A 12,157-nucleotide genomic window follows, 5' to 3' on the forward strand; every position below is an offset into this window, starting at 1 on the left:
ACGTTTAAACGCCGTAAGATCTTGCCCCTTTCACTGCCAGCTTGACAAGGTGGCCGGGGACCGAGGGATCAGTGAACCGGACATGTGACTCTGGGAAGTGTTTCCCGTGTTTTTCTTTCATTCGTGCGCCTCTTCACTTCTCTCCTTGCCATATATGATCGGCATGGTCACTTTTCTTCCCTCGCCTTTTGTTTCCCCTACCCCAAAGCAGTGGGACGGGCAAGAAGACAGTAGTTGGGGCTGACCTTTCGGCATTCCCCTTATGATACAACTCTCTCTCTCATCCTGGCGCATTCTCTACGCTCAGGTGTCACAAGTATTTCACACCTGTAGCATGCGCATAACGCGCTTCGGCCTAATCTAAGAGAAGCAAAACACGCCACTGCAGAAAGCCGCCTCTAAATGCGAAGCATTCTGTTTCTTTATTTCTGATTTCTTTTTGCGTTCCTTCTGGAGGAGTCTGAAGATAAAGTATAAAAAAGTTTGGACTGATAAAGTATTCTTTCATAACTACATTTTCATTAATGCTGCGGTAATTGGTAATTATTGAAAATGCAAATGAATGTCAATGTTTCGTGGTTATTGCTTTTTTTTTTCTGTGCCGGATGGCCCAGCGCCGGTAGGTCAGTGTGACATCACGAATTGCAAACTTTTTTTTTTTTCATATTTGGCCCGTTGTATCGTGGTATGCGTTTTTGAAACGTGCTACGTTTATGCTTTCGCGGTTTCACAATACAGTGCTTTCAGTTTTTATCCATAAGAAATTACCTTGGCAGACTCCGTCAAAAGCTATGACGTCACGCCGCGTTCTCGTGCGCGAAATTCAAGGCGCCAGCGCCAGCGGTCTTTCGTTCCTACGTCTTTCCTGCAGCTGCTTGCTGAGCCTCTGCTCGTCGGTCAGAGTGTTCTTTTTTTTTTCCCCCTTCGGTGCTGTAGGAAGGTAGTTTACTACTACAGCCCAAATTATTTCCTTTTTTTTTCTGTTTCGTTACTCTTTATTGTGTCAAGTGCTAACCAACCGGCTGCATATGTAGCCCCGTGGGCGCCGACACGGCCTCGTTGACGCTTCCCTCTCTCTCTGTCCTCAGATGCGTCCTCGTCCAACGAGGCGGTGCACCTGCAGCAGAGGCTCAAGAGCCTCAGCTGCGAGCTCGTGACCCTGCGCAACCGCCTGCACGTCACCGAGGCCGGTGGGGGAGGGGCCGGCGCGCAGCAGCATCAGCCGCCGCCGGTCGCGCCGCCCGCCGCATCGGTGGCGACGTCGCCGCCGGCCTCCTCGGTGGCGCAGGATGCCGCAGCGGCGCGGGTCGGAGCCTCGGCGGCACCGGCGTCGCAGGCGACCGCGGGCCTGGCGCCCGGAGTCGGGCCCGTCGGCGCGCCACCCGCATCGGCCACCGCCGGCGGGGGCTCTCCTGGTGCCGCCATCGCGGTAAGTGGCAGCGGCGGCGACGGCAGCGCGGTGATCGCGACCGCCCACGTACACCGGCTAAGTGATATATGCGTTTGCGACTGGGGTTCACTCCGGCTGTGCATGACATCGTGTGGTAATCGCGGCGGTGGCGTAGTTCGTGGACTTCCGGCAAAGAGGCTAACGGTAGCAGGCACCCGACTCACCGAGGGGCTTCGCGTGCGTGGCTTCCGTACAGTGAGCGCAGCCCGATCTCCCTTGGGCCCTTCCCCGATCAGGCCTACGCGCCACTAGGCGCCTGTTCGATTCGGTATCATCTCAATCGCTTAACCAACCATCGTCCTTGTGTGAATAACTTCTATTCCGTCGTGGAAAAAGATTGTAAGACAAGACCTTTATTTTGCTGTTTCGGCCGTTGTCGTACGTGGTGGTTGATGACCACGGGTCGCGGCAAGAAAAACGTTCGTTCGTTTTCTTGCTCTCTCTGTAGCTCATCTCGATCGCTCGCCGACTCGTTCGTCCGTCCGTTCATTCTCTTCGCCTACATGCACAATCATCGTTGATGGTTTTTTCTGTATATTAATAAGCTTCATCGTTTTGAATTTGTATCGCAAGCTCAGAGAGCCAACGACCATTTTTACGTTGACGGTGCCACGCCGTTGCATGTTCGAATGCAGCGCCCCGTTCCGCAGAGCTCACGCGAGTGGCGCGTGCCCCACGGCAACGCTCCTGCTCGCGCAGCATTGAGCGTGCAGCGCTTCCTGACAATAGCGAGATGACAACGCTACCTCGCTCTGGTCACTGCCAGTAGAAAAGCCCCTCGCGACGTCCAAAAGTGAAACGAGACTCTAAAGAAAGAACAGTTATAAACAGTAGATAAAGCGGTGGGACGAGTCCCTGGCTTTTCAGGAAGAGTACAGTGAAAGTACATGTTTACAGTTTCGGAATGTCGCACAAAATACACGAATTGTAGCAACCACAATTCTCGTTGCTTTTGGGTCTCCCCTCGTACATTAGAGAGTTTTAGTTTAGGGGACGCAAGCGACTTGCGTACGCAAGAACTAGGGGCGACGGTACTGCGCATGCGCAGACTCAGACGTAAGGTTATGCGCATGCGCAGTACCGTGTCCCCTAGTTCTTGCGTACGCAAGCCGCTTGCGTCCCCTAAACTAAAGCTCTCTATTATTCTCTCTCTCTCTCGATCCCTGTGCAGTTTTCGTTCCATGGCGTTACGGGCCTTGATTATCTCACAAAATAGACCCTAAGGAACATGATTGAGTTAGTCTAGTGTGGCGAAGTGTTTTGTCAGGACTTTATTCCGATTTATTTAGCGGAAATAAGGGCGCTTATTAGCCGGTGAAATGTGCGCTTAAAATACTTGGCGATACAACGCGGAAGGCGAGTGACTGCGCACGACGACATAAACTGCATACACGTGTGGCCAGTTTAGTTGCTGCGCCCCATCGGTCTTATGTGCTGTATCGTGAAACCATGGTATATCAACTCAGCCAAACGTACACCGTGCTCTGCTAAGAAAAAGAAAGAAAAAAATAGAAAGAGAAAAAAAAAGGGAGAAACTAACTGCGACGTCACGCCGAGTTATTCGCGACATTCATGAAAAGGGAAAGCAGTGATTCTTTTGCGATAATAATCGAGATTTCTCCTCTGGATGAATGACAATGGCGTTTTGAAAGAGTACCCATCCGTTATGGAAGCATTTTAGACCCCATCACTGAAACTGCAGTTGTGCCGCTTTCCGGTAAGCATGAAATGCGAGACGGCAAATCCGCATGGGACCGCATACGCGCTGACATTTTGCGTTTCTTCGTATCAACCGGGAGACGCAAAGAATTTTGCGAAGGTCACTTCACCAGGTGGCTGCCGTTCCTCGGGCCCGCGGGTATCACCTCAAGGAGACAAGACGTGTGCTCACGGGCTTCAACAGAATTCCTCCACTGGCATGCCACAATCGGTGCATTACAGCCGCATTTACTAACGCCTCTCTGATCGGCAAGGCTAGCAAGCATGCATGCGATACACGAAACTGTGACGAGACATTCACGCACTTTCCTCGTGTCTGCCCGTGGCACAGGGCTAGAAGGCAAGTGATGCGCGCAGCTGCAGGATATGTTGGACAATTGTCCGCGAGCTGTCAAGGGGAAAAAAGTCAGTATTCTCAAAGCAACCGCATCCAGGAGGCTATACCAACGTTGCAGACGATTCTCAGGTCCACAGACCTGTACATACTCGACTTTGCACGAACACTGCCTGCTGCTGCTGTATTGTATGCTCAGTTTACTTCGTTTGTGCAAAGCAAACCTTTTTCTTTGTATGCACTTGCCTCCACGCAGGGTAGTCAACCGTAACCACATCTGCTTAACTTCCCTGCCATTCTACTCATAATTTCCCCCTGTCTCATTCCGCAGTCACATGTATGTACACGTTTATCTTGGGCTGCGTCTTGGGCTGCTGAGCACGAGGTCGCGGGATCGAATCCCGGCCACGGCGGCCGCATTTCGATGGAGGCGAAATGCAAAAACACCCGTCTACTTAGATTTAGGTGCACGTTAAAGGACCCCAGGTGGTCAAAATTTACGGAGTCCTCCACTACGGCGTGCCTCATAATCAGAAAGTCGTTTTGGCACGTAAAACCCCATAATATTATCTTTCTTTAACGTTTATCTAAACAGTCATAGTCCGTATACGTTTTCCGAGTTTGCTCTGTCAGTGCACGTCCCGCGCTATACACTACGGCTCATTAGTGTCTATGCTTTTACGGAAACCTTGCTGACAACGAAGTATACTTCTTGTCCTGGTGACTTCGTTATAACGAGCGTTTGCAGTTATCTGCTAGTGTAAGGTGATTTATTCTGAGTCTTCAGTGTTCCTTTCACCGTGTGTGTCAAACCTGGGCACAATTGGCCACTGCCGCTGGCTGTCGGGCTAATAGGTTGTGCCACGACCCCCGCGCAGGACCCCGGCCTGGGACCCGTGGGGGACGGTGGCCCCATGTCCCACCCACCGCAGCCACCAGCCGCGCCCCACCCTGCGCTCAAGGACTCCAAGCACGCCCTTCAGCAGGGAACAGCGGCGCATCCTTACGTGCAAGGTGAGGCCGCTGGAAAACAGCGTCTAGTGTGGCGTGCATGTAAAATCACAATACGAGGAAATAAAACGGATCGACGACCAGAAAGGTAAGGGTACATTGTGGAAAGCGACGTTTCGGCTTCAGGTCGGGCGCCGCGTGCAGAAGCGGAAACGTAAAAAGAAGTGGTAGCGCACATCTTGCAAGTTGTATAGGAGCATCCGTTTCTTGCACGGAAGACAGGATCACACTTAGCAAAACGCATGAAAGTTAGAATCCAGGTAAAACACGGGGAACGTGGGAGATGAAAATTCACGACGAAGAGCAAAACGAGAACAAGATAAAAAAAAGCAGGAGCCAATATTCCGACAAGTGTACTCGTGTTTTTCAAGGGTTTTTCAACGTCAAGTCTACTTGTCAAGTCAAGTCTACTTGTCTAAACGTTGTCTCCCGCTTTTACGTTGTTCGACTTCGGGAGCCGACATCATAGTTACCAACATAGCTAACCTTTCGCTAAAGTTCCTGCCTTTGTTTTTGCATTTAAATATGTGTGTACGGTAGCACCAGTAAACTGAAGAGAAAGAAAGGTCGTTTTCGCACTCGTACGTGCGCTCTACTTAAGCACCAACTCCCAATACCAATAATGCTGACGTCGATTGAATGTTCCTGAAGGAACAGTGCTTTTCACTGTGTTCGTGACAAATGAATTGACACCACTCCAATTCTCCTACAGTTAGCAGACATTCGTTCATCTCTACGTAAACTTTTTCGTCACGAGGGAAGGCACTCTGCCAGCTTCTATCATCATCATCAACTTATTTCCATTAGCCTGTCCCAAGGTTCTCTTACTATCTTTGCTTATGTGGCTAGTCTTATAATAATAATAATAATAATAATAATGATTGGTTATAGTCTAATCACACCCCTGATTTCTCTGCCATCCTTGACTGCGCCTCCCGTCTCTTGGCATTCATTTTGTTACTCAAATCCCCCACCGGTTCTATTTCTCCAATTCGTTAACTGGAAAGGTTTACAGGTATGTGACGCAGTAAAAAGCCCGACTGTTTAGAATGCGTTCTATTCAAAGATCATTTGATCGTGCGAGACAGCGTTTGTCACTTTGCTCGTTTCCTGTTGCTTGTAGTGCCGCGCTGCATTCGAGTAACGATCACAATCATAGAGTCACGGTCATTGTCATTATTCTCAATATGCTGTTCTCGCCTATAGTTACATGCAGAAGAACGTCCCGGAATCATTGATAAAAATCGAGCACCTCGGTTTCATTTCTTCTCGTTCTGTACCTATAGTAGGCGTTCAAAGCACTTAACATGACTTAAAACAATCAATAACAGAACAACGAAATAATGCTTATACAGACAGACAGACAGAGAGAGAGAGAGAGAGAGAAACTTTATTTAGGTCCTGAGGTACGCTACCGTTCAAGGCGGTAGAGCAGTGGGCCGCTCCTACGTCGGGACTGGTAGTCCGAGCCTCACCGCCGCGTCGCGGGCCCTCCAGACGGCCCCGAGTTGATGTATAAGGCCTGATTCAGAACATGGAGCTCCATTCCTCTTCGGTCGCGCGTTGAGGACCCTGTAATGAGGGGCACTGCCCGCATGTGATCTGACGTACAAGCGGCGCCACTATCTGGGCATGTTGGATCAAGGCCTTCGATGAACTGGCTGTGGGAATGAAGACTAGGGTATGACCGGCTACGAAGCATGCGGAGGGTAGATGCCTGTGCTCTAGAGAGCTTCTCCTGAGGAAGGGGGAAGAACCTCCTGCCCAACTGATAATGTTTGATGGTGTCATTAAAAGTGCAGGAGAAAGGCCCTAAAGAGCGCTAGATCGGAGTCCGAAGATCCCCCAGGCTGACCAGCGTGGTGATCCGGACGGAAAGGCCCTGACTGCTGCTTCACAATACACAATGAGCAGCAGGGAAATCAATAGCAAAAAAAAAAAAAGGAATAATCACCGATGATTACGATACTCCCTAATGCGAAATTTGAGCGCAGCTCTACACGCGTTTTCATTTCGCAATATACTGATGCAAAGAGCTTGAGAGAGACATGTAGCAGGGGTGGCAATCGTCGAAAATCTTATCTGCAGGTCAAGCGCTTCGGCTTTTATACATGGCTTGTCGAAGGTTCCAGTCTATTGCTGGTACCGCTTGGCTTCCAGAAGATACTACCCAATTCGCGTCGCGCATACAATCAGCTTAAAAAAAACGCAAACTGTGACAATCGAAATAAGCGCGAACGAGACCAAAGCAAGCGAACCAAACAAGCGCGAGGGAGAGCTGACGCGAGCAGACGATAGTACGAAACTAGCGGTCCGGCTGAGACCAGATACGAGCACGCATAGAGCAGTCGGGTGGGCCTGCATGAAAGTGCTTCCCGGCCGCACGTCACTGAAGCAGCCGCTCTCATTGGTGTCCGCCGTTCGCGGCTCGTGTCTTTTTTCATCTGCCGCTCCGCGTTCGCTCTTTCATCCTTCGCTGTCGTGCTCGTTCGCTCGGTTACACCGAGACCGTCGCCGACGCTTAACACAGGAACGGGTGCCTTAGAACTGCGTTCTAAAAAGTCTCAGTTTCGCCCGAGAGGCGAAGCATCGACTGTGATAGCAAATTAATAGACAGACATAATAAACGAAGGATAGTTGTTTTATCGATCGTATAAGCTTGTAATAACTCGCTTACTAATTAAAGTAACAAGCATGGTGTCAGCACGCACAGGCAAACATCACACTCAATGACCGCGGACACTCGCTGTCGAAACGCTGGTGGGTGGAAGCGTGGCAGCAACAGCGAGGGAAGTGGCCTTGTGTTGTCTATCGCTTCAACGCAAACTGAGCGGCGAGAACACAGCAACAGCAAAGCTAGGAGCCGTCGGCCCATCTAGACTCGGCCCCCAAAGCAGATCACTTTCAAGGTAAAGCCCGCGCGACCGTGCAAGGCCGCGTGTTGCTGCCGAAGTACAACCCCTCCCCTATCTTCCTCTCCCCGCTGTTACGTGCGCGCGACGGAAGACGGCGCGCTTGCTCGTCGCTTTTCAGTTATGGAGTTTTACGTTCCAAAACCACTTTCTGATTATGAGGTACGCCGTAGTGGAGGACTCCGGCAATTTCGACCACCTGGGGTTCTTTAATTAACGTGCACCTAAATCAAAGTACACGGGTGTTTTTCGCATTTCGCCCCCATCGAAATGCGGCCGCCGTGGCCGGAATTCGATCCCGCGACCTCGTGCTCAGCAGCCCAACACCATAGCCACTGAGCAACCACGGCGCGCTTGCTCCTCGCCTTTCCGCGTTGGTGCGGGCGAGATTGACCCGCGATCGCCAAATCAGCCTCGCACGCTTTCACTAGCGCATACAGCATACGGTGCGCGGCGACGGTGTTATCGCCAATGGAATTCATACGTGACATCACGGCGACGGCGCAAATGCGCCTGGAGTGTGCATATAGTTTCTATCGCAACAAAGAAAACTAAATTTGGACCATTGGCCAAAATTTGGAGCACGCCTAAGTTTAGCCCTTAAGAATTGAACGCGATAGCATACAAAGATCCCTGACTGCTTCTGACCCTTCCCAGCAACTGCACCCTATGTAACCGTAATGTTTACGGGGAAACGGTGGCTGCGAACGCTATGCACGAAGTCGAGCTTCCTGGTAGAAACGCGACATCTTGCGTGAGCCGATCGCGGAGGTAGTGCGCAGCCGCGGGAAAGAAAGGTTACATCATTTCCAGGTCTTTTTTTATGTTTCGAACTTTTAATATTTCAGTCTGAGAAGATTTAACATAAAAGGGATGCGCTCTCGGTGTTTTGTTTCGTGACATTTGTTTGTAGGCTGTCATTTTCAAAATTCCGAGGAATAACTTTGTCGAGAATGTGAGACAAGGTATGAACAAGTTTAGTGATGGAATGGTGTGGCAGCATAACCGCCATATACCGCATATCATACAGCAAGGCGTGGCATGTACATATGCCTAAATACATACGGGCATTTTCGCTCACGAAGACGCTGCCTCCGGACGCCGACACCGGATTTGCTACGATACTGGGCCGTAACCGATGTCGCGGTCAAATTTCGAAGCGACATCAAATGAAATTCGGACCAAACACGCGCAACAACATTTCCGTCGTTATAATTACCCTCTTCATTTTGCTCAACTGGATGTGATGCTTGCCCGGTGCATTCCCATCCTCGGTTTACTTGAGCTGCAGGGCGCGTGACCGAGCCACGTCGCAGAGGTGAGAGGCGAGCGGTGGGTGCGCGCACCCGCCAGTGCACCCACGTGGCCCCAGGACGCTTCGCTTTCTTCCGGCTCGTCGGCGGCGCTAATGCCAGGGCGGGAACCAAGCGCACGCGGCCTTTTATCTCCTAAACGCTTTGTCGTGAGCTCTGGGCGCCACGGACCGCGGGGCGAGCTGGGCCGGCGTTGCCGGAGTACGGTGCCGACGCCAGTCGAGCCGGTTACCCCGGGTACAAGCTTTGCCGTCCAGCTGCTGGAAGCCGCATTTTGATGCCGGTGGTGTAGGGGAGGCCGATAGCGGCGTCGATATTCCAGGCCGCTTCGGTGCGCTTATTATTAATGCGTGCATTCTTTGCCGCCTACCAGACACTTTGAGAACGGTAGGTTCCTGTCTCGTTTCGGGCCTTCTCAAAAAAAAAAAAAAAAAAAATATGCGTGTCCGAGAGCGGGGTACAGCCAGGCTCCTCTCCCAGCACAAGGTGCCCATGCTCTGCCGTTGAGACCACAGAGGCATGCACATTTCTTGCGGCGTGCATCACTTGGCATATACAGCGACAACTTACAGACAAATTGATTTTCGAAGCGAGAGCCAATCCACGTATTGTACCGCCTTCGGGATCTGCCCGGGCCGTAACGGAACAGGTTGCAACGTTTCCTCGCCGCAGTGCGATCAAGGAGTGGCCATTCCCGTCGCTATACCGTCGCCGCCTTGCTGCTGTCATCGCGCACACGCAATCGCTCGCCCTACGCAAACACGTTGGTCCACCTGGTAACCCTTTGCGAAGCGATGCTGCATAGCCAGTTCCTGTGAATGCTTCGCGCAACATCGATTGCCGCAGTTCGCTGGATCTGCATGATTATTTCGTAGTGCGATTACAGATGAAAGAATCGCTATGATTCTTGGGGCGTCCCGAGTCAACGCTGAGGCTTGCGACAGACGGCGGCGCGAAAGGGTCCGGGCCAATCTTCGTCACCTGGAGTTCTTTGGCGTGCTCGGCGCACGAGTGTTCCTGCATTGTGCGCTCTATTGGAACGGGAGCCGTACCCGTGACGCCGTGCTCGGCAGCGGAACGTCACTGCCGCGGTGCCACACCGCAGGGAATTCATGACGCGCACAACGCCTGCAATTACATGATCCACTATCCCTTCGTTTTGCCCACGCAAGTGTACCGCTGCTGTGACGTTAACGTAGGACTTACGTTTTATTTGGCATGTGTAACGGCTAGTTCGCCTTTACACTGCACGCGAAGAAATCGAGGCACTACGAGTTAAAGTTGAAGGGCCACTACATTTCTCTCGTTCTACTTACTCATACTTTTAGTCTAACCACGCTAAATGTGCTTTAAATTACTTAAAAAAGGGTGGTGCACGGGGGTCATATATATATATACATATATATATATATATATATATATATATATATATATATATATATATATTAGGTGGCACCGAGAGTTTGCCGAGGCTGGCTGAGACAAGATCTCTGGTTGATTTTGGCTTCGGAAGCAGCTGGTATTACCTCGGTCATCTTTCCAGTTAGTAGCCTCGTCTCCTATAGCGTCGTCTCCGTCCTCACTATAGTGGTAACCGTGCCTTGCCTCTTCTTTCTTACGGCGTTCCAAGCTTCTCCGTGAGCTCCTGTCATCTCAGTGTCCCAATCAGGCAGCTCTCTCACACTCTGGCACTGTATTTTAGTCTGTGCTCCTCTACAGATGACCGGTTGCAAACTTTCTGCACTCTCGCCCAACTGAACAGCACTTCAAGTTTTTACTACTCGGCCACGTCAACAGGCCTTCGACACAACCGCCGCTCTGTCGACTCCACTCCATCACGTTGCTCTCCGCAGACACCACTCGTTCATGTCGTCTGATTGCCAGACACCAAAGGAGGCTGCATCGTTGCAGACTTCGATGCTGTCTCCACGGAGCTGTCTGCCGTTTGTGTCAGGATTGGAACACGACTTAAGGTGGCGGCTGTCCTGCGAGGACGGCAGAGTAGTAGACTATGTCTAGATTTCAGACCGCATCCCTCAGCAGGACATACTAAACAAGAAGAGTCGGTCGAAGGAAGCGTTTAAATGCACGCCGGAGTCATTCGACTTCGGCCTTGTCTCGGCTGAGAACGCGCTTCGGCTTTTTCTTATTTCTTTCATGGTCCTTTAGGTTTATGCTTACTCTAGGTTAACGTGACAGACCTTATTTGCGCCGTTCAACTCTAAGGAGCAGTTTAAAGCACTGAAACTGAAGCTGGATAAATAATTAAATGACCACCATTTCGCCGCGCACGTCAAAGATGCCGACTTGGATCAGAAGCTGGAGCCTGGTATTTTGCTACTCCATGCGCTTGGTGAGGATTGTGGTTTGCACATTCATCACACAAAACAGCACACACATCCACAGGCCCGCACATTCGGGATAAAGTTACTCGCTAAACTACGTTATTGGTAAATCTGAGTAATTCATTACAGCTCATATTCATGACTGTTCAACAACAAAAAGCAGGGCAGCTTCAATAAAAGAAGTATAAGCTCAGTATAAGATCCTTCTATCGCTATTTCTTTAAATAATAGGACCAGAAATGTCGGCGAGTTATGGTTGGTTCACAATTGAAGATGTCAAAGAACGTAGGCGTCATGCAGCAGCCCGTGGTCCCTTTGTTCGCGCTGTCGATGAATTTTACCAGCCCACATGCTTAACTGCCTGCCTAGTCGCCATTTACCGTTTGATTAAGTCGTGAGGTTTAACGTCCCGAAAGTGCCCGGTATCATTTACTGATTGCCTTTACATTAGCGCCAGACTTTGCATCGAGCGCTCACTGCACGGAACTGGCGCCTTCATCCGCGCACCGTGGTTCTCACTTTCGGCGCGGAGTGCGAGAGAGGGAGTAGCGCCGAAACACGGCGAATGGCCCATAATGGCGGCGGCAGTCCCGACGACGACGAGCACGCTCTTAGTTCGACGCCGTCCGGCAACGTCGCCTGCTCCTTCGCTTTTATTTTTTTGCCGCGCTTTTCTAATTGCCCCCTTGCTGCACGCAAACTTGAGACTGCACAGAAAGGAGCACTGCGCATCGGGCGAAGAGAGAGAGAGGGGGGGGGGGGGACGTCTGCGACGGAAGGAGCACGATTCAGCCGGACGGCGAGCCGCGTGCGCGCACAATACGGCACGACCTCTCCTTATGCGCATCGCGAGACCAGCGTGCGTGTGCACCTTGCGCGCGCATCGCCTCCGCTTTGATTCTCGCGGGGCGGCCATCATTACGCGCGTGTGTGTACGCGCCGGAAAGAGCGTTCCCACCGCCGCTCTCCCGCCCCACCGCGTGGCGCGCGCGCGGTTTACTGGCAGCTTGCTTTTCTTTTCATTCGTTCCCGATCGTCGCGTGGGTTTCGGCGCGAAATTGACCGCCGTCACG

The 12,157-nt window shown here is 51.4% G+C and overlaps 1 protein-coding gene across 3 annotated transcripts in view; it reads left to right on the top strand.

Annotated features, from left to right (window-relative positions):
- Window positions 1–12,157, top strand: part of dachs (unconventional myosin-IXb-like dachs) — a 205,287-nt gene that overhangs the window by 97,455 nt on the left and 95,675 nt on the right. For all 3 annotated transcript variants that reach the window (XM_050174498.3, XM_055068261.2, XM_050174497.3), the window contains 2 exons: window positions 1,089–1,429; window positions 4,382–4,517. In XM_050174498.3, the coding sequence (XP_050030455.2) occupies window positions 1,089–1,429; window positions 4,382–4,517 (477 nt within the window). The remainder of the gene's footprint in view (window positions 1–1,088; window positions 1,430–4,381; window positions 4,518–12,157) is intronic.

Source organism: Dermacentor andersoni, chromosome 8, assembly GCF_023375885.2.
Source record: "Dermacentor andersoni chromosome 8, qqDerAnde1_hic_scaffold, whole genome shotgun sequence".
NCBI classification, from domain to species: Eukaryota; Metazoa; Arthropoda; class Arachnida; order Ixodida; family Ixodidae; genus Dermacentor; species Dermacentor andersoni.